Consider the following 21,125-nt stretch of genomic DNA (forward strand, 5'->3'; position numbering starts at 1 on the left):
AATATCAAAGATATAAATTCTTAGTAACGCTTGCACAGGTACACAATATAACTATATTCTTAACTTTTTACTGGCTCTACTTATTTATGTTTGCTACAGTTTATCCCACTTCTTGTTTATTGATTGTGCACTAACTAAGACAATCAAAGTAAATTCATGTGAGGCAGTGAAACTTTGAACTATTTAAGTACAGAACAAATAATATGTCTGTATAAACATTTACACACTTCAGTGGTTTTATTTGTGTCCATTGGAATGCCAATGGACTTTATTACCACAACACATAAATACGGTCCGATCGATTAAATGAAAATTGCAGTAAAATGCCTGGATGTAGTAGGATGTTGGCAGACAAAATAGAAAAGATAATTAAGATTGAAATTTCTAATGCTTACATTTTTTCACATAGAAACTTTTTTCGAAGATATTCTTTTGAGAATTTTTTGAGAACCATTTATTGTGCATTTTTCTACGACAAATTTTAGTGAGAAAACATGCTTATAAAATAAAACAAATATTGTTTGTAAATCAATTCTATTATTGGCAAAAGCGTTTCACGTTTACTATACAGATGGGGGTAATCATGTGATAGTCAAGATGGCGACGTCTATGCCAAGGCAGGTTTTTTGCTGTTTTATACCCTTTATAACTTGTATTATTTTTTCAAATGCCGCTCACTTTCCAGCCATATCAGCAAGAAAGTTACAAGTAGTGTTTATTTCATAGTAATATTCACTCTATTTTTTTTTTAGTGGGATGACCTAGTTACAGCAAATTTTCATTAACAAATTTTGCGGGTAGATAAGTTGAAATATAAAGTTTATTTTAAAACAAAATTAAAGCTTATCACTTTTTATGTATATTGTTTTGCACATGTCGGTCTGTCCGACGGTCCATCCACCGAATGGCCTCCGGATAATAACTCAAGAACACTTACGCCTAGGATCATGAAACTTCATAGGCACATTGATCATGACTCGCAGATGACCCCTTTTGATTATGAGGTCACTAGGTCAAAGGTCAAGGTCAAAGTGACTCGAAACAGTAAAATGGTTTCCGGATGATAACTCAAGAATGCTTACGCCTAGGATCATGAAAATTCATAGGTACATTTATCATGACTGGCAGATGACCCCTATTGATTTCAGGTCACTAGGTCAAAGGTCAAGGTCAAAGTGACTCAAAACAGTAAAATGGTTTCCGGATGATAACTCAAGAATGCTTATGCCTAGGATCATGAAACTCCATGGGTATATTGATCATGACTCGCAGATGACCCCTATTGATTTTGAGGTCACTAGGTCAAAGGTCAAGGTCACGGTGACCCGAAATAGTAATATGGTTTCCGGATGATAACTCAAGAACGCTTATGCCTAGGATCATGAAACTTGATAGGTAGATTGATCATGACTCTCAGATGACCCCTATTGATTTTCAGGTCACAAGGTCAAGGTCACGGTGACCCAAAATAGTAAAATGGTTTCCGGATGATAACTCAAGAACGCTTATGCCTAGGATCATGAAACTTGATAGGTAGTTTGATCATGACTGGCAGATGACCCATATTGATTTTCAGGTCACTAGGTCAAAGGTCAAGGTCACGGTGACCCGAAGTAGTAAAATGGTTTCCGGATGATAACTCAAGAACGCTTATGCCTAGGATCATGAAACTTCTTAGGTACATTGATCATGACTGGCAGATGACCCCTATTGATTTTCAGGTCAAAGGTCAAGGTCTCTGAGCCTCGAAATAGTAAAATGGTTTCTGGATGATAACGCAAGAACGTTTATGCCTAGGATCATGAAACTTGATAGGTACATTGATCATGACTCGCAGATGACCCCTATTGATTTTCAGGTCACTAGGTCAAAGGTCAAGGTCACAGTGACCCGAAATAGTAAAATGGTTTCCCGATGATAACTCAAGAAAGCTTATGGCTAGGATCATGAAACTTCATAGGTACATTGATCGTGACTGGCAGATGACCCCTATTTATTTTCAGGTCACTTGGTCAAAGGTGAACTTCACAATGACAAAAAACATATTCACAAAATGGCTGTCACTGCAACTGAGAGCCCATATGGGGGGCATGCATGTTTTACAAACAGCCCTTGTTTTACATATAATTTGTAATTATTTTAATAATTTTAATAAGGATTAAAAACTGCAGAATATGTGCTGAAAAATAAAGTGTGCATGTAATATTTTGCGAAAATTATGTATAACAACAACAACAACAACAACATCAAATAATTGTACCTTTCTGATTAAATGAAAATGAAGCGATTGTAACAGTATAATGAATGTTAACAAAACAAGAAAAACGTCTCGTAAATATTAATGATGTAATGCTAAGATTATAACAAATGCTAATTATAACAAAAGCATAAATAAATGTCTAGCCAATCAGAAATAATATTAACATCTGAACAATAACTTGTTCACAAAATACCTATTTGATTCATATTTCTGATTTTCCGATTGATATATTTCTACACTTCTTGTTTCATTTTTGTGTACTTATTTTAATTTTTTTTCTTTTTGATAGCCTTTAAGATTTTCATGTAGTCAACTGTTCCTTTAACATTTACTTCATTAGAAAAAGAAATTATATTGCCAATGAACTTTTAACTCCTTCGGTGCTCTCGTTGCTATATGAGGTGTTTGTAGCTGATGATCAAGAATCAATATTAATGCAACTGACAGAAGTTTGCTGCTTATGATGTTTTAACCAGTTAAATAAGATTTGCAGCATATTTTCAAATAGGCTTTTGAAGACATTTATTTAAAAAAAAATTTTTTTTTAATTGTTGTTGCCACTTTTCTGAGCTGTCGCAAATTGCAACAATGTCATCAGCAAAACCGCTGATATCTTGGGAATATACAATTGATTTGTTCTAAGAAACAGCCACTTTAATGAAATATTTCAAAAAGATTTAGTTTTGTTTGTTTATTTGGATTTTTTTTTACAGATTTCAACAGTATTTCAATAATATTACCGCAGTAGTTCAGGAACTATCACTGTGTTTTTTAACACTTGTTTATCTGGTCTACATAACTCATACTTATGCCAGTAACTGGCAACTGCACTTCTTGAAACAGACGTAAAGGGGGAATGGCTTTAAAAGGATTTCATGACCAATCTAGACACTATGTGGCAGGGCCAGGGTTCAAACTTGCAATCAATTCGTTGTTGTCCAGGTCTGTACTATTTCAGTTACCAGTGAAGGTTAAAACTAATTTTAATGCCCCCGGTAGGGTGGCATAGAGCAGTTGAACTGTCCGTCAGTCAGTGTGTCAGTATGTGTGTATGTCAGTCTGTCCGTATGTCCGAAAACTATAATGGCCATAACTTTTTCAATATTGAAGATAGCAACTTGATATTTGGCATGCATGTGCATCTCACGAGGCTGCACATTTTGAGTGGTGAAAGGTGAAGGTCAAGGTCATCCTTCAAGGTCAAATGTCTAATATATGGCGTCTGTCTGTCTGTCCAAAAACTTTAACATTGGCCATAACTTTTTCAATATTGAAGATAGCAACTTGATATTTGGCATGCATGTGTATCTCATGAAGCTGAACATTTTGAGTGGTGAAAGGTGAAGGTCAAGGTCATCCTTCAAGGTCAAATGTCTAATATATGGCGTCTGTCCGCCCGTCCAAAAACTTTAACATTGGCCATAACTTTTTCACTATTGAAGATAACATTTGATTTTTGGCATGCATGTGCATCTCATGGAGCTGCACATTTTGAGTGGTGAAAGTTGAAGGTCAAGGTCATCCTTCAAGGTCAAATGTCAAATATATGGCGTCTGTCCATCTGAAATTTTAACATTGGCCATAACTTTTTCAATATTTAAGATAGCAAGCAACTTGATATTTGGCATGCATGTGTATCTCATGGAGCTGCACATTTTGAGTGGTGAAAGGTGAAGGTCAAGGTCATCCTTCAAGGTCAAATGTCTAATATATGGCGTCTGTCCGCCCGTCCAAAAACTTTAACATTGGCCATAACTTTTTCACTATTGAAGATAACATTTGATTTTTGGCATGCATGTGCCTCTCATGGAGCTGCACATTTTGAGTGGTGAAAGTTGAAGGTCAAGGTCATCCTTCAAGGTCAAATGTCTAATATATGGCGTCTGTCCATCTGAAAACTTTAACATTGGCCATAACTTTTTCAATATTTAAGATAGCAAGCAACTTGATATTTGGCATGCATGTGTATCTCATGGAGCTGCACATTTTGAGTGGTGAAAGGTGAAGGTCAAGGTCATCCTTCAAGGTCAAATGTCTAATATATGGCGTCTGTCCGCCCGTCCAAAAACTTTAACATTGGCCATAACTTTTTCACTATTGAAGATAACATTTGATTTTTGGCATGCATGTGTATCTCATGGAGCTGCACATTTTGAGTGGTGAAAGGTGAAGGTCAAGGTCATCCTTCAAGGTCAAATGTCTAATATATGGCGTCTGTCCGCCCGTCCAAAAACTTTAACATTGGCCATAACTTTTTCACTATTGAAGATAACATTTGATTTTTGGCATGCATGTGTATCTCATGGAGCTGCACATTTTGAGTGGTGAAAGGTGAAGGTCAAGGTCATCCTTCAAGGTCAAGTGTCTAATATATGGCGTCTGTCCGCCCGTCCAAAAACTTTAACATTGGCCATAACTTTTTCACTATTGAAGATAGCATTTGATATTTGGCATGCATGTGTATCTTACGGAGCTGCACATTTTGAGTGGTGAAAGGTGAAGGTCAAGGTCATCCTTCAAGGTAAAATGTCTAATATATGGCGTCTGTCCGTCCGTCCAAAAACTTTAACATTGGCCATAACATTTTTACTATTGAAGATAGCAACTTGATATTTGGCATGCATGTGTATCTCATGAAGCTGCACATTTTGAGTGGTGGAAGTTCAAGGTCAAGGTCATCCTTCAAGGTGAAAGGAAAAAAAAAAAAAAATCAAATCGGCGAAATAGGGGGCATTGTGTTTCTGACGAACACATCTCTTGCTTTTTTAAGTCTTGAAATTTCTCCTTTTTTTTTCTCGATACTTTTCTGTAAATGTATTGGGCGCTCAATTGTTGTAGAGATCGTATCGTGTAAATGCCAGGACTGTTGGATTGCTTTTGACACATCAGTTGGGTTTTCATCAAATTCTCATCAGATAGTTAATAAAAAACAATTTGCAGACTATTTTAATGTTAATCCTTTTTTGTTATTGATTGTTTACCATACCAGTAAGTAATGTTTTAATGTCAATCCTAATAGAGAAACATTGATTGCAATTAATAAACACATATTATCACCATTAAAAGTAAATGCATGTTGTGTTTTATCTCTGAAACCGCGTTTCTCATTTTTGATACATCATCATAAGGTAATTGGGAGCTTAACATATGTAAATGGTCATTTAAGCACTTATGTTTTGAACATGATGAATCATTAACCATTGTTGATATTCACTGTTTTGGGAGTGAGGCCCGATCCCTTTGGATTGGGAAAATTTGCGGCGTTTGACTGAAATTTTGAAAATAGTGTTGTTCTTGTTTTTCTAAAAAACGCTTTAAAATTAAGAATATAATTGTTCTCAGTATTATATTTTCCAATGTTGAAATTATATGGATGGGAAAAAAAAAATTGAGATTTTTTTTTTTAAAAACCTTCCATTGGGAAAAATATATGCTTTTTTTCCATTGGGAATGGGGCCGGTTACCGGACCTGATTTGGAATGGGAAAAAAAACGCCACTGTTTACTGAGTGCAGTCTGACTGATGTAAGCATTGTGACAGTAAGACTCGAGTCAAGACAATGGTGACGGAAGGTCACGGGTTTGATCCCACTGTGGGAGCGTTCTTTAGATCTCCCTCAGAAACACCAAGTACTGGTTCTAGTCTCAGGAAACCCACTTGACAGCGTTTCAAAGACAGGGTTTCAAATAAGCCTTAGGCTTTCCATGCAATCGAGCTCAACTAAATAGGTTTCAACGCCATGTTTTTTCTGTCACTTAGATTTTTCCTGAAAAAATATATAAAGGGGGGGGGGGAATAAAGAGAAAAACAGCAAGGTCAGTAGTTCAAACATAAAACGCATAAAAAGCATCATTTGTGTTCATGTTTTTTTTAATTAACTAGCAATATTATGGCTATTTTTTTTATATTCTTATTACAAGTTCTTGTTGCATGTAAATTGAAATTGGTTTGTTTTTGACAGAATCAACGTTTTTTTACTGATTCAATTTTTTCTTTCTCGCTTCACTTTGACCCAACAAAATCCTGACCATGAGTCAACATAAATCATCAACACATCACATTTCTCATGATAATCAACAAGGTAATTGATATCACACCTGTGTATTCAGAACACCATCTATCTTTACTCATAGTTATGAGTAAATTTATTATTCTCTATTCTCAAAATACTATTAAAATCTCATCATCTTTATAACCCATATCATCATCATTATCATTATCAAACAAATAATAGACCAAAGACAAAATAGGAGTGAGTGCTTGTATTTGACAGGACTTTCAACAAATAAATGCAAAAAACAATTCTTCTGACGCCCGTATATGTTGTATGCGCAATGGATATAGACCTCAACGGCACCGCTCAGTTGAGGAATCTCGAGACGACTGGAAACGGTGTAACATCTTTGTTCAGGTGTATAAAGAACTGAAACGATACTATTTAAATGCTGTAGGGCATGTAATTATGAATACTTCGTATACACATGTGTGTCATGTGAAAAGGTGCAAATGTATTCATAACAATTAGACGTCAAGTATATATCTCAAAAAAGAGTTACTATTTGAATAAACTGATCCCCGCCGATGCCCACAGTGCACACAGGACGCCCCCAAAGCCCATCAATCACGCCAACTTGCTTAAATATTATAAATAAACAAATGTGAAACATTAATTTGTTCAAAGAAGCTGCTAATATCTGCAAGATTCATCTACCACCACCAATCAAGAGAAGTGTACATGACTTCACGTACACCCCATACAATAATCAGTAGTAATAAACGATTCAGGTAAAACCGCGAGCGGGATACGCAACCCTACTGCCATTTTTGTTTTCTTTTTTTTTTTTTTAATGGCAGGGGGACGTATGAGGACCCATGGCTCGAGACCGGTGTCTAGGTGCCTTCATCACCTCCCAAAACCTCTAATTTAGAGAAATCTACAAATAAGCAGCTATTAAGATACTGTAACATTAAGTATTTTATAGTAAAAAATGTAATTAAAACATTATCAATTTCATTGCGCAAGTTAACATAACAAACAAACATCAAAAGCATCCTGCACACACCCCGGACATCAACAAGAAACAAACAAATCACTCAAACCATAAAATCCATAAAGCATCTATAAAGAATGTTGATAAATCATAAATATTCCGAGAAATATATAAATGCATATGACGAATTTAACAGCTATATTAAACCGACTTCAACATCTAACCAGTCACACAAAAATGAAATATTAAGTAATCGTAAAATAAAAATGTCTTTAAAATTAAACGGTCATTACGAACGACAACAAAAAATTATAACACTGACATTTAAACAAACCAATATTTCAATAAGTATGCTGGAGGTACTATCTCCAGAAATTGAGAGTCTCGAAAAACATGACACCCATAACTTAAAAGACCTCATTCAAATACAATATTATGTAAAAAATGAGTCAAAATAATCAAGAAAACTTAGCTGCTTCAGACTCAAATGAAAATACACCCATCGTCTTTCCCAGTAAAGAAATCGGTTCGTGTTAAGATCCCATCTCACATGGACTAAAAACCGAACTGAAAATATACTAAATATAGACTTTATAATAGCAAAATTATAAACATAAAACAATGTAACCAATTATTTAACCATACATATGTTCATTAAGGGCGGGCGGGCGGGGTTATCACCCTTTCGTTTTCTTGCTCCATAACTTTGCCTGTCAAAAACAACCCTCGAATGGCGTGTTACTAGATGTGCAAATCATATATACCCCAAAACGAAAAACTCGTGCGCTTTCGCGCTAAAACATGCACACAAAATCCGTGCATTATACGCGCTAAACCATTACCATAATCTCTCTTCTAAATAACACGTATTCAACCATACTATAGCGTATTTATCAAACCGAGAATAATTTCATTTCATTACTGTCTCTAAAATCAATATTTACATGGAAATAGTAACTAAAGACCTCTATTTAAATATTTCTCTAGTGTAATACCGGCACATACTTTGTGTAGCAGCTTTACAGTAAATAAACATTTTGGACAAATTTGAGGGGAAATAACCAAAATTAATGTATTGGTAGAATCATAATATTTGAAATACATCACTAAACAAGAAATGTGTTTGTTGGAAACACTATGTCCCCTTCTGCGCCGCTTTGAAATTAATTTTTTTTGACCTTTGACCCTGAAGGATGACCTTGACCTTGAACTTCCACCACTCAAAATGTGCAGCTTCATGAGAACGCCGCTTTGAAAAAAAAGAGTATTTTTTTTACCTTTGACCTTGAAGGATGACCTTGACATTGAAGGATGACCTTGACCTTGAACTTTCACCACTCAAAATGCCACTTGAGAACGCCGCTTTGATTATTATTTTTTGACCTTTGACCTTGAAGGATGACATTGACCTTGAAGGATGACCTTGACCTTGAACTTTCACCACTCAAAATGTGCAGCTTCATGAGAACGCCGCTTTAATTTTTTTTTTTGACCTTTGACCTTGAAGGATGACCTTGACCTTGAAGGATGACCTTGACCTTGAACTTCCACCACTCAAAATGTGCAGCTTCATGAGAATGCTGCTTTGAATTATTATTTTTTTACCTTTGACCTTGAAGGATGACCTTGACCTTTAAGGATGGCCTTGACCTTGAACTTCCACCACTCAAAATGTGCAGCTTCATGAGAACGCCTCTTTGAAACATTTTTTGTGTGTTGACCTTGAAGGATGACCTTGACCTTGAATTTCCACCACTCAAAATGTTCAGCTTTATGAGATACACATGCATGCCAAATATCAAGTTGCTATCTTCAATATTGAAAAATGTGTTTGTCAGAAACACTTTGTCCCCTTCTGTGCCGCTTTGATTTTTTTTTGTTAGACCTTTGACCTTGAAGGATGACCTTGACCTTTCACCACTCAAAATGTATGACTTCATGAGATACACATGCATGCCAAATATCAAGTTGGTATCTTCAATATTGCCAAAGTATTCATAAAATGAGCGATTTTGGCCACATATACTTGACCTCTGACCTTGAAGGATGACCTTGACCTTTCACCACTCAAAATGCGCAGCTCCATGAGATACACATGCATGCCAAATATCAAGTTGGTATCTTCAATATTGCCAAAGTATTCATAAAATGAGCAATTTGGGCCACATATATTTGACCTCTGACCTTGAAGGATGACCTTGACCTTGACCTTTCAACACTCAAAATGTGCGGCTCCATGAGATACACATGCATGCCAAATATCAAGTTGCTATCTTCAATATTGCAAAAGTATTCATAAATGAGTGATAATGGCCACATATATTTGACGTCTGACCTTGAAGAATGACCTTGACCTTGACCTTTCACCACTCAAAATGTGCAGCTCCATGAGATACACATGCATGCCAAATATCAAGTTGCTTTCTTGAATATTGAAAATGTTATTGCAAATGTTAAAGTTGGAGCAAACAGACCAACATACAGAGCAACAGACAGGACAAAAACAATATGTCCCCGACTAAAGTGGGTGGGGGACATAAAAACCATCAATACCTCAAAAATCGAATTGCACGCCCCAACGCATTAATTGAAGGATTATGGTCTCAATTAAATAACAACATGCTTTGGCTTTGCCTTTCATAACTCTGTGTGTCATTTTTTTGTCAGGCAATTCACATTGAAACCTGTTGAATTGCTTTCATTACAAGTTTTACACCCAAAACATTTGTTAAAAATAATCCCATTATTGAAATGGAATGAATTACAAGTATGCTAATCATATTCAGTTTGAAATTTCGAAATAACTTTTACATCTAATTAAATATTTGCCTTGCAATCTTAACCCTCAACACTGGCAAACCCTAGTTATATAATGTACACAAGGGGGCTTAAACTCTCACTAAGAGCATTATTTACACGGCCACACCTTGTAACAATATTATTATATTGATCTTTGTATAACCATGATTTAGAAATTAATTATTGGCCTAATAATTTTGTTGGAGTCATAACCAAGTGGACATTAAGCAACACTGATTCTCTTATAGAGCTTCTTTTGCTAGGTGTACATAACCAAGTGGACATTAAGCAACACTGATTCTCTTATAGAGCTTCTTTTGCCAGGTGTACATAACCAAGTGGACATTAAGCAACACTGATTCTCTTATAGAGCTTCTTTTGCCAGGTGTACATAACCAAGTGGACATTAAGCAGCACTGATTCTCTTATAGAGCTTCTTTTGCCAGGTGTACATAACCAAGTGGACATTAAGCAACACTGATTCTCTTATAGAGCTTCTTTTGCCAGGTGTACATAACCAAGTGGACATTAAGCAACACTGATTCTCTTATAGAGCTTCTTTTGCCAGGTGTACATAACCAAGTGGACATTAAGCAACACTGATTCTCTTATAGAGCTTCTTTTGCCAGGTGTACATAACCAAGTGGACATTAAGCAACACTGATTCTCTTATAGAGCTTCTTTTGCCAGGTGTACATAACCAAGTGGACATTAAGCAACACTGATTCTCTTATAGAGCTTCTTTTGCCAGGTGTACATAACCAAGTGGACATTAAGCAGCACTGATTCTCTTATAGAGCTTCTTTTGCCAGGTGTACATAACCAAGTGGACATTAAGCAACACTGATTCTCTTATAGAGCTTCTTTTGCCAGGTGTACATAACCAAGTGGACATTAAGCAGCACTGATTCTCTTATAGAGCTTCTTTTGCCAGGTGTACATAACCAAGTGGACATTAAGCAACACTGATTCTCTTATAGAGCTTCTTTTGCCAGGTGTACATAACCAAGTGGACATTAAGCAGCACTGATTCTCTTATAGAGCTTCTTTTGCCAGGTGTACATAACCAAGTGGACATTAAGCAACACTGATTCTCTTATAGAGCTTCTTTTGCCAGGTGTACATAACCAAGTGGACATTAAGCAACACTGATTCTCTTATAGAGCTTCTTTTGCCAGGTGTACATAACCAAGTGGACATTAAGCAACACTGATTCTCTTATAGAGCTTCTTTTGCCAGGTGTACATAACCAAGTGGACATTAAGCAGCACTGATTCTCTTATAGAGCTTCTTTTGCCAGGTGTACATAACCAAGTGGACATTAAGCAACACTGATTCTCTTATAGAGCTTCTTTTGCCAGGTGTGCAGACCAACAAGCAGACATCTGATTATGACATTAAATGTTCACTATAATGTCAAGATCCCAAATAAAAGTTTAAAGCTTGTTTAACGAATCCACAATAAGTTAAAAAAAAGTCACTTGAGTTTAAATTGCTCATAGTAATGTGAATTTCCGGCAGAATGTTTGCCATCTTTGACGTTGGACACTCTAGCTGGTTGTATGATCAGGCAATATATGATTAAAAGTTCCATAAGTTTGTCGTCCACACATCGGAGACATCATTGAGGTTAAATTTACTTGCAGAATAAAAGTCTGATGCCTTTTTATGTCCCCCAGTCTATTCTGGAGGACATATTATTTTTGCCCTGTCTGTTGGTTGGTTAGTTGGTTTGTTTGCGTCAAACTTTAACATTTGCCATAACTTTAGCAATATTGTAGATAGCAACTTGATATTTGGCATGCATGTGTATCTCATGGAGCTGCAAATTTTGATGAAATGTGGTGAAAGGTCAAGATCAAGGTAATTCTTCAAGGTCAAAGGTCAAATATTTGTTGGGACATAGTGTTTCACAAAAACATCTTGTTCAAAAGGATTTCTGTCATATTACAACAATGATTTAACCAACTCACACTTCTGGGTAAGCTTATTTTCTCATACTATGGGCACATATTCATGCTTGAAACTGTGCTCTGCTGTATATTAATCATAGGGGAAGAATGGCTGTAGCCAACATTCTCTTAGGCCTGTCACTAGCCAACATTTATTAGGCGTGTCACTAGCCAACATTCATTAGGCCTGTCTCTAGCCAACAGTCTCTGAGACAAGTCACTAGCCAACATTTTCTTAGGCCTGTCACTAGCCAACATTGTCTTAGGCCTGTCACTAGCAAACATTGTCTTAGGCCTGTCACTAGCCAACATTCTCTTTGGCCTGTCACTAGCCAACATTCTCTTAGGCTTGTCACTAGCCAACATTCTCTAAGGCCTGTCACTAGCCAACATTCTCTTAGGCCTGTCACTAGCCAACATCGTCTTAGGCCTGTCACTAGCCAACATTGTCTTAGGCCTGTAACTAGCCAACATTCTCTTTGGCCTGTCACTAGCCAACATTCTCTTAGGCTTGTCACTAGCCAACATTCTCTAAGGCCTGTCACTAGCCAACTTTCTCTTAGGCCTGTCACTAGCCAACATCGTCTTAGGCCTGTCACTAGCCAACATTTATTAGGCCTGTCCCTAGCCAACATTCTCTTAGGCCTGTGACTAGCCAACATGTTCTTAGGCCTGTCACTATTCAACATTGTCTTAGGCCTGTCACTAGCCAACATTCTCATAGGCCTGTCACTAGCCAAAATTATCATAGGCCTGTCACTAGCCAACATTATCTTAGGCCTGTCATTAGCCAACGTCGTCTTAGGCCTGTCACTAGCCAATATTCTAGTATGCCTGTCACTAGCCAATATTCTCTTAGGCCTGTCATTAGCCAACATCGTCTTAGGCCTGTCACTAGCCAATATTCTAGTATGCCTGTCATAAGCAAATGCCGCAAAAATAAACACGTTCCATAGGGATATAATATGATTTGGTTGTAAATCGATTTCATTCTTATTGTTGTTTGATTCCATTATATCGTAAATGTTTGTTTACGAGATCATATACGAGAATTACATCGATATGTTTAATAACATGTACACTCAAATGTTTATACAAACGACACGTGCTTATCTAAAATTTGTGTTTCGTAACACACAGGATATTGGATTATTGGTGCTTGATTGGGCAATAAAACAAAGACACAGTCGGCCGTCTTCAATATGCCTTTGAACTGACCAACATAATAATTAATAGCGCACGTGCTTATCTAACATTTAGGGATAAGAAACACGGGTTCTAGACACTTTGTGCTTGTTTGGGCCATAAAACGCAATTCCGATTGCTATTTTCAATAGCACACGTGTTCAGAAACTAACGAGTTCGAGTAATAAATAACAGAGATTATGATCTGAAAACTACATGGAGTCTGAAATAAAACAAAATGCTGACAAATAAAAAAATATTTCAATTAAGTCCTTCATCACCTTATTGAAAGAAACGTTTTATTTATCACTCGTTTTTTATTTGCAAAATGGTTTAAGTTTTATTTCTTTTAATTCAGAAAGCATTACTTGACTTTAACCCAGTAAAACACACAACAGTCAACTTTACATGACTATAACTGATGAATAAAACAATGTAGAAACATACAATTTACACTACAGGAAAGGAAATTTTATTAGCTAAAATTTTCATATTGAGTGTTTTTCAATAATATTTAAAGTTTTATGAGAAAATCAGGTTTGAAGGCAATGAGGGATGCGTTTCCAAAGAGGTAGATTTGCATTGAAACCCAGTAAAACACACAATGGTCAACTTTGCATGACTATAACTGACCAATAAATTAAGGTAGAAACATACAGTTTACACCACAGGAAAGGAAATTTTATTAGCTAAAACTTTCATATTGAGTATTTTTCAATAATATTTCAATTTTTATGAGAATATCAGGTTCAAAAGCAATGAGGGACATAAAACAGCGGTTTTCCAATAATGCTTGTAAAGATGGGGTACTGATATTGATCGATGGCTATCAGCCACTGGTAAGCAGGCAGCTAGGTTTGGCTGTAACTGGATAGGCTTATATTGGCTAAATGGCTTTCAATGAAAGGGTTAAACTACACAAATACTTACATGCCATTGTGAAGTCCCTTTTTTCATTGATTTAAACCATTTTAAAGTAAGGGTTTTCCTCCCATTTTATATGGACATGCATTTCACACAAAGATATGGATTTTTGATCTGGTCTTCTTTATTTGATACCGAAAATACACCTCTGTTCCAATTAGATTATCTGTAGGTATAATACTAAATACATATCAGTCTTTTGGAAAGTCAGTCTGACCTTGAGCAATGCCAGTAAAAAAAAAAAGGGCAAGTCAATTAATTATGTCTATAAATCTGCCCTTATTTCTGTAGAATTTCTGTAGAATATGATGTTAAATTACCTTAAATCTTCACCACTTAGACATGTTTTCTGACGCATTTGTAGTCCCATAGAAAGTATTTAATTAATAACCTTTCTTACTATATTCAAGATTTAAAGGCTTCATTTCCAACCCTTAGATACTGAGGAGCAGCAAACAGCTTAAGACCTGAACAGACTTCAAGTTACTTGCAGGCTGTTCTGGTTTTATGCTGTTTCCACATACAAGTCTCCATTTTCACTTTGCTTCTGGTGGGGAAAATGTTAATTGTATTTAAGTGGCGAGTGTGTCCGTCCGTGCGTCCCTCTGTGCATCCGTCAGTGCACAATTTTTGTGTGGGCTATTTCTCAGTAACTAATGACCGGAATTAAATTAAACTTTATGGGAAGCTTCACTACCAAGAGAAGATGTGCATATTATCAGCTGGTTCTGGTTGGATGATTTTTCACAGAGTTATGGCCCTTTGAAATTTTCCATTAACTGTACATATAGTGCAATTCTTGTCCGGGCTATTTCTCAGCAACTAATGACTGCAATTCAATGAAACTTTATGAGAAGCTTTATTACCAAGAGGACATGTGCATATTATCAGCCGGTTCTGGTCGGATGATTTTTCACAGAGTTATGGCCCTTTGAAATTTTCCATTAACTGTACATATAGTGCAATTCTTGTCCGGGCTATTTCTCAGCAACTAATGACTGGAATTCAATGACACTTTATGGGAAGCTTCACTACCAAGAGGAAATGTGCATATTATCAGCTGGTTCTTGTCAGATGATTTTTAACAGAGTTATGGCCCTTTGAAATTTTCCATTGTACATAAAGTGCAATTCTTGTCCAAGCTATTTCTCAGCAACTTATTACGGAAATTCAATGAAACTTTATGGAAAGCTTCATTACCAACACGAGATGTGAATATTATCAGCCGGGTCTTTTCGGATGATTTTTCACAGAGTTATGGCCCTTTGAAATTTTCTATAAACTGTACATATAGTGCAATTCTTGTCCGGGCTCTCCCCAATAGGAGATACGCATGTTATTAGTGGGTTCTGGTTAGATGATTTATTTAGAGAGTTATGGCCCTTTGAAATTTTTAAGTTGCTAAACCATCCATCGTATTATTTTGTCCAAAGTTATGCCCCTCAATATGTTTACTTTTATGTGAATATATAGTGCAATATTGTGACCAAAAAAACTTTGGGGAGCATCACCCGTCTCCGACGATTTCTTGTTTTTAGTTATCTCAGTTTTGTATGTAGAGATACAGAAAATGCATTAACTAATAGTGCTCAAACGGGTACCTGAAAAACCCGGACCCGTGGGTCAAAAAAATACCCGCGGATCCGGGTCAAAGTTTCTGCTAACGATACCGGTTCGGGTCGCAAGCTACGAAGTACAAGATTATATGTTGAATGTGTAGTCAAATCATCTCTTTTAAACAAGTGAAGTAAAATCACATCCTTTATCAGGTTAAGCAGTGATGTTATTACAAATAGTCATAAATGAATAGAAGTGACGCACCAAAAGCATAAATGTCGAGTTTAAAGGAGCTGTCAACCAGATTGACGAAGAAAAGAAAAGTTCTAAAATACCGTATTTTTTTTACAATTATTAATTTATATTGATTAAAATATCACGACTCTATATTACATTACTTGAAAAAAGTTCATATTTTCAGTATATTTGGTAATACAATTTAACGATGTGAAATCGAAAGTAAATCACGAAAATAGGTTACATAACGATAAGTAGATTGATAATTTTATATGTAAAATATATGCAATTCACTATGCATGCGCCATTTGCATTCCTGTACTGTTTACCAAGGGACGATGATGATCAATCTACTTGCGTTATTTATAGTTAACAACTGGTAGTTATCTGGTGCACATACACATGCAGTTACATTTTATTACCGAATATACTGAAAATATGAAAACTTCAAAACTTTTTCAAGTAATGTAATATACTAGTCGTGATATTTTAATCAATATAAACGAAGAATTATAAAAAATACGGTATTTTAGAACTTTTCTTTTCTTCGACAATCTGGTTGACAGCTCCTTTAATTTGTTATTCAGATCCCAAAATGGTGACTTTAAAAAAAAGAAGCTTGTATTTTAAAATGTATTGACTTCAACATAGAAAATGCAGTTAGAGCTTACAGTGAAAGTTATTTTGGCTTCTCTCCTTGAAATAAGACAAACTTTATTTTTGCTTGACAGGTTGTTTTTCCTGTACATTCACTTTTGATCGCTATTCCTAGTAATACTTACGTATGCTAATAAAGTTCAACAACGTTGCGTAAACTAAATAAATAGTTTTATGCAGTTCTGTATTTAATTCATAATTAAATAAATCAAAACAATAAAAAGTATAATATTCTAAACAATAATACTTGACAAACAGTTGAATATTTAAGAACGCTAAATCATGCTATGACAATTAATGTAGTTTTTATTTTAATTAACTTATGTACTGTCTGACCCGACCCGACCCAAATTTTCTCGGGTATTTTAATTTTGACCCGACCCGATGAATATTTTTGACCCGTGTGAGCCCTATTAACTAATATTGTATGGTGTTAAAAACTGTAATATGTTCACATAGGCCACAAAAATCATTGTTAGATGATGCTTTTATTAATGCTGTGTTGTATTACATACAGTGTAATGTAATCTGTAAGTGGTTTTCAGTACACATAATCGTGTTTGCTTAACAGCAATGATGTTTTACCTAAAACATCATTTAATTTAAACATTTTATCAAGCATGCAACTATTTAACAATTATAATATTATTTAAATAATGAACAATAATTTGAAATAGTATTAACATGACCATAATATAGACATTTGTTTATCTAAATCGCGAACATGAACAAATTAAGGAAAATGTCATTTAATAAAAAGCTTTGATAAATAAAACACCTCTAAAAACCTAATAATTGTCCAGGTCCATCTAATGTTGTGTTTACCCTTTACCACTTAGATACGTATTTAACGCATTTTTAGTGCCTTAGAAAGTCATATTTAATTTAAGACCTTTCTTACTTGATTCAAGTGTTTAAGGCTTCATCTCCAAACCTTAGATACTGATGAGCAGCAAACAGTATAAAACCTGAATAGACTGCAAGTTACTTGCAGGCTATTCTGGTTTTATGCTGTTTGCACATTGCCATTTCCACTTTGGCTCTGAGTGGGAAAGGGTTTAAGAGGTTTCCCTGTATCTGAGAACACAAACCTTTGTGATTATTTGGAGCAACATCCCAATGAAAACTTGTTAATTAATTGATTATTGACTATAGTTGAACATTCATTATGTCTATTTTCAGAATCAAGGCCGGTGGGTATGGATTCAATGGAGGGGTCCGACAGTAGCTCAATGGTTTGGATAGGTGGGTAAAAAGCAGTGAAACATGGTAGAAATTGAAACCTGATTAAAGCACAGTAAGATTGGTTTTATCTGATGGGAAAATCAATCAATCTTCAAAGTTCGATAAGCAAAATCTAATGTAGAGAATGAAACATGTACCAGGTTAACGTAATTACTCTGAAAATTTAGATAAAAAATATTCAAAAATTATGAGTGTCCGAAAATTTAGAGACATACATATTATGATTGTTTGTAAATTATTATAATAAAATAAAACCAATTAATAAATGTGCAATAATTTGATTGTGTTGTACTGTCCTTTCCTTACTGTAAATAAAGTACAACTTTACTTATTTGCAATCTCTTACCTGAAATGATAAATGAAAACGTCATAAAACCAATCATACTGCTTCCTATATACAATATTATTTCAATTGCTGTGTGGTGAAACCATTGTTTATTAGCTCACCTGAGCGATAGCTCAGGGTGAGCTATTGTGATCACTCAGCGTGCGGCGTCCGTCCGTCCGTCTGTCTGTCTGTAAACAATTTGTAAACATCTTCTACTAAACCATTGAGCCAATTTCAACTAAATTTCATGTGGAGCATCACTAGGTCATGGGACAAAAGAATTGTTAAAAAAAAATTGATCACATAACCAAGATGGCCGCCATGACCATATATGGTAACAACCTTAAAAAATCTTCTTGTCAGAAACCGCTCATCAGATTTTCAAAAAATTTCACAGGGATGACCTTTGAAAGCTCCCCTGAAAAAGTTGTTCAAAGAAATTTGATTCGTCAAAAAACATGGCCGCAGGAGCTCGTTGAACTTTGCATGTTTATTCGTTTTTGCCTATTTTGTGAAAACTTTCAAAAATCTTCCACATTTTTCATGCAATCTGTATGAAATTTGGTCAGAATGTTTATCTTGATGAAATCTGGGCTGGGATTGTATTTGGGTCATCTGGGGTCAAAAACTAGATCACTAGGTCCAATAATAGAAAAACCTTGTGTAGACAATAGAGGTTACATTTTACATCCAATCTTTATGAAATTTGGTCAGAATGTTTGTCTTGATGAAATCTGGGTTGGAATTGTATATGGGTCATCTGGGGTCAAAAACTAGGTCACAAGGTCAAATAATAGAAAAACCTTTAACAGCTTAATTAATTGTTTTTCACTAAGTGTATTATAATAATTTAAAAATCAGATTAAAGAGAATAAAATTTTCTTTATTATGGTTTTTATTTCATGAAAATCCATAAAGGATAAGTGTTATTAATCGTTGCTTAATTATTGAACAATGCGAAATATCGGTATTGATTTTTTTCCTGACATGCAGTCCCAGATATTAACCGCTTTAAGCTGTAGACTGTGCTTCAATACATCGCCACGTTATTGAGCTGAAAAATTGATATACAGTCAGCATACACACCGGTCATCAAGACAAATTACTGAAATAATAAACAATTACATCTGATTAAAGATTAAAGATTGCTGCGGATTTAAATCAATTTGAGTACTTTTTGCATATATTTAATACCGAATGGGAAGCTGTGTTTAGACTCAAGTTGACAAAAATGGCAACGAGATACTTGCCTGTTGGATATAAGGTGAAAGATCTTGAAGGTGCATGAAATAAGTGGCGCTGGGAATGGTTACACGAGAAAGACTACGCTGTAGTCTACGGGCGTGAGGGAAATGGTTGATAAAAGTGGAAGCTTGTGGAAAAGCGATTTGAGAAGTTTGTAAGAAAACCCTAAATTATCAGTCTTGTGGGAAGAAGGCATTTCGTTTCCACGCAGAGGACCCTAATCACATAAAGAATATAAGAACCCTCAAGACCAACCAGGTAGGGTTTTTATTTTTTTTAAACTAACACCCCGAATTTGGTTGTATTTTCTGTTGCTAAAGTTTATTGTTTAGTTTTTTTTGCATCAAAAATCAGCAAGATATATCTAGCAAATTTGCCAATTTTTTTATTAATAACGTTTGATTCATTGATTGTGAGCTTTTAAAATATTTTGACCTTTGAATAAAGCATAAAACAGGAAAAGAATTTTAACAGTAATTGAAAATACGATCAAATACGCCATTTTTGCTGACTGGGACAGGTCTTTTTTAGTTAAATAAAATGTTTTATTTTACCCAACATATGAGCCCAGCAGCAAGAAATGGTTTTTTTTTACCGTATTTTACCATGCATAGCGCGCAGTTTTTTACCTTCAAATTTCAAAATAAATATTCAGTGCGCGTAATACATTGACTCAACGCTTTCCTGGTTGCTAAATTGCAAAAAATCCATTTCGTGATCGTAAATCTTCACAATTGCCGCCATTTTTTTATTGCAGAAAACTACACCCTATAATGTTATAGACCGAAGGGGCCGTTGTTGAAACAACAAATAGCGGGAAACGGTAGGAATGAACGGGGTAGTAACAGTTTTTACAAAAATTAAAAGATGAAAAAAATGTCTTTGTTGGTGTTTTCACACTTCTTCATTGATTGTTCATTTAAAAAAATTGAGGTATATCGATCCCCGCATCGTCGTGGTATTGTTTGTTAAAGTTTTTGTTGTCATGAAAACTCGTCTTATTTGAAATGACACTAATTATTTCAGTCATATTTCTCAACTTCGCTTTTGCTTTATTTTGATAATTTAATCCAAAGTTTAATGTTAGCAATTCCGAAAATTAACACTGTGAATTGACAGTTTGACGTCATCAAAGGAAAGCCGCTTCCTGTCTGAAGCAATAAAGCGACAAGTTTCTCGCCAACAAAATTGGCTTCCTTTGTCTAGCAATCAACATGCCGAACCAATCGTGTGTTTGTTCCTCAATGGCAATCGTCCAATTAAATAATAGCACATGCAAAGCTCTGCCTTCAATTCTTTTGCAGTGAACGGAGGTGGAGTTTAACTGTTTATTGAGCAAGTGTTTTACGTAAGTTGAATTCCGATTTGCCGAAATTACTCGGCCCTAAGCATTGAAACGACGAATACATTTATCAATGATTTTCTGATCTCTGCATTAATATGCTACCGTGCGAGTATACTATGTAGGTTACAAACCAACAATAGAGATATAGACTCGTTTTATTTTCTTTCAATAGAGACAAACAAATGATATTTGTCTAATGGCTTTACGCTGATAACGCCGATAACGCCAACTGTATGGAATTGAGCGTTCGGGTGTATTGTTTGTCTCACCATAAATTAATTAACTAGACGCAGTGAAGGCGCGAAATACCAGGTCAAACTGGATTTAATGGGAGCATCTCTTAATGGGAAAATATTTTAAGTCGATGAAAAATAAAATGGGATCCACGGACGATTTGCGT

General features: G+C 35.4%; 1 protein-coding gene across 3 annotated transcripts in view; it reads left to right on the top strand.

The window, feature by feature from the left end:
- Nucleotides 1-21,125, top strand: part of LOC127843775 (piezo-type mechanosensitive ion channel component 1-like) — a 241,514-nt gene that overhangs the window by 81,838 nt on the left and 138,551 nt on the right. For all 3 annotated transcript variants that reach the window (XR_008032333.1, XM_052373554.1, XM_052373553.1), the window contains exon 13: nucleotides 17,745-17,807. Coding sequence is in view for 2 of the 3 variants with exons in the window: in XM_052373554.1 (XP_052229514.1) it covers nucleotides 17,745-17,807 (63 nt within the window). In the remaining variant the exon portion in view is untranslated. The remainder of the gene's footprint in view (nucleotides 1-17,744; nucleotides 17,808-21,125) is intronic.

This window comes from Dreissena polymorpha, chromosome 9, assembly GCF_020536995.1.
Source record: "Dreissena polymorpha isolate Duluth1 chromosome 9, UMN_Dpol_1.0, whole genome shotgun sequence".
Taxonomy (NCBI): Eukaryota; Metazoa; Mollusca; class Bivalvia; order Myida; family Dreissenidae; genus Dreissena; species Dreissena polymorpha.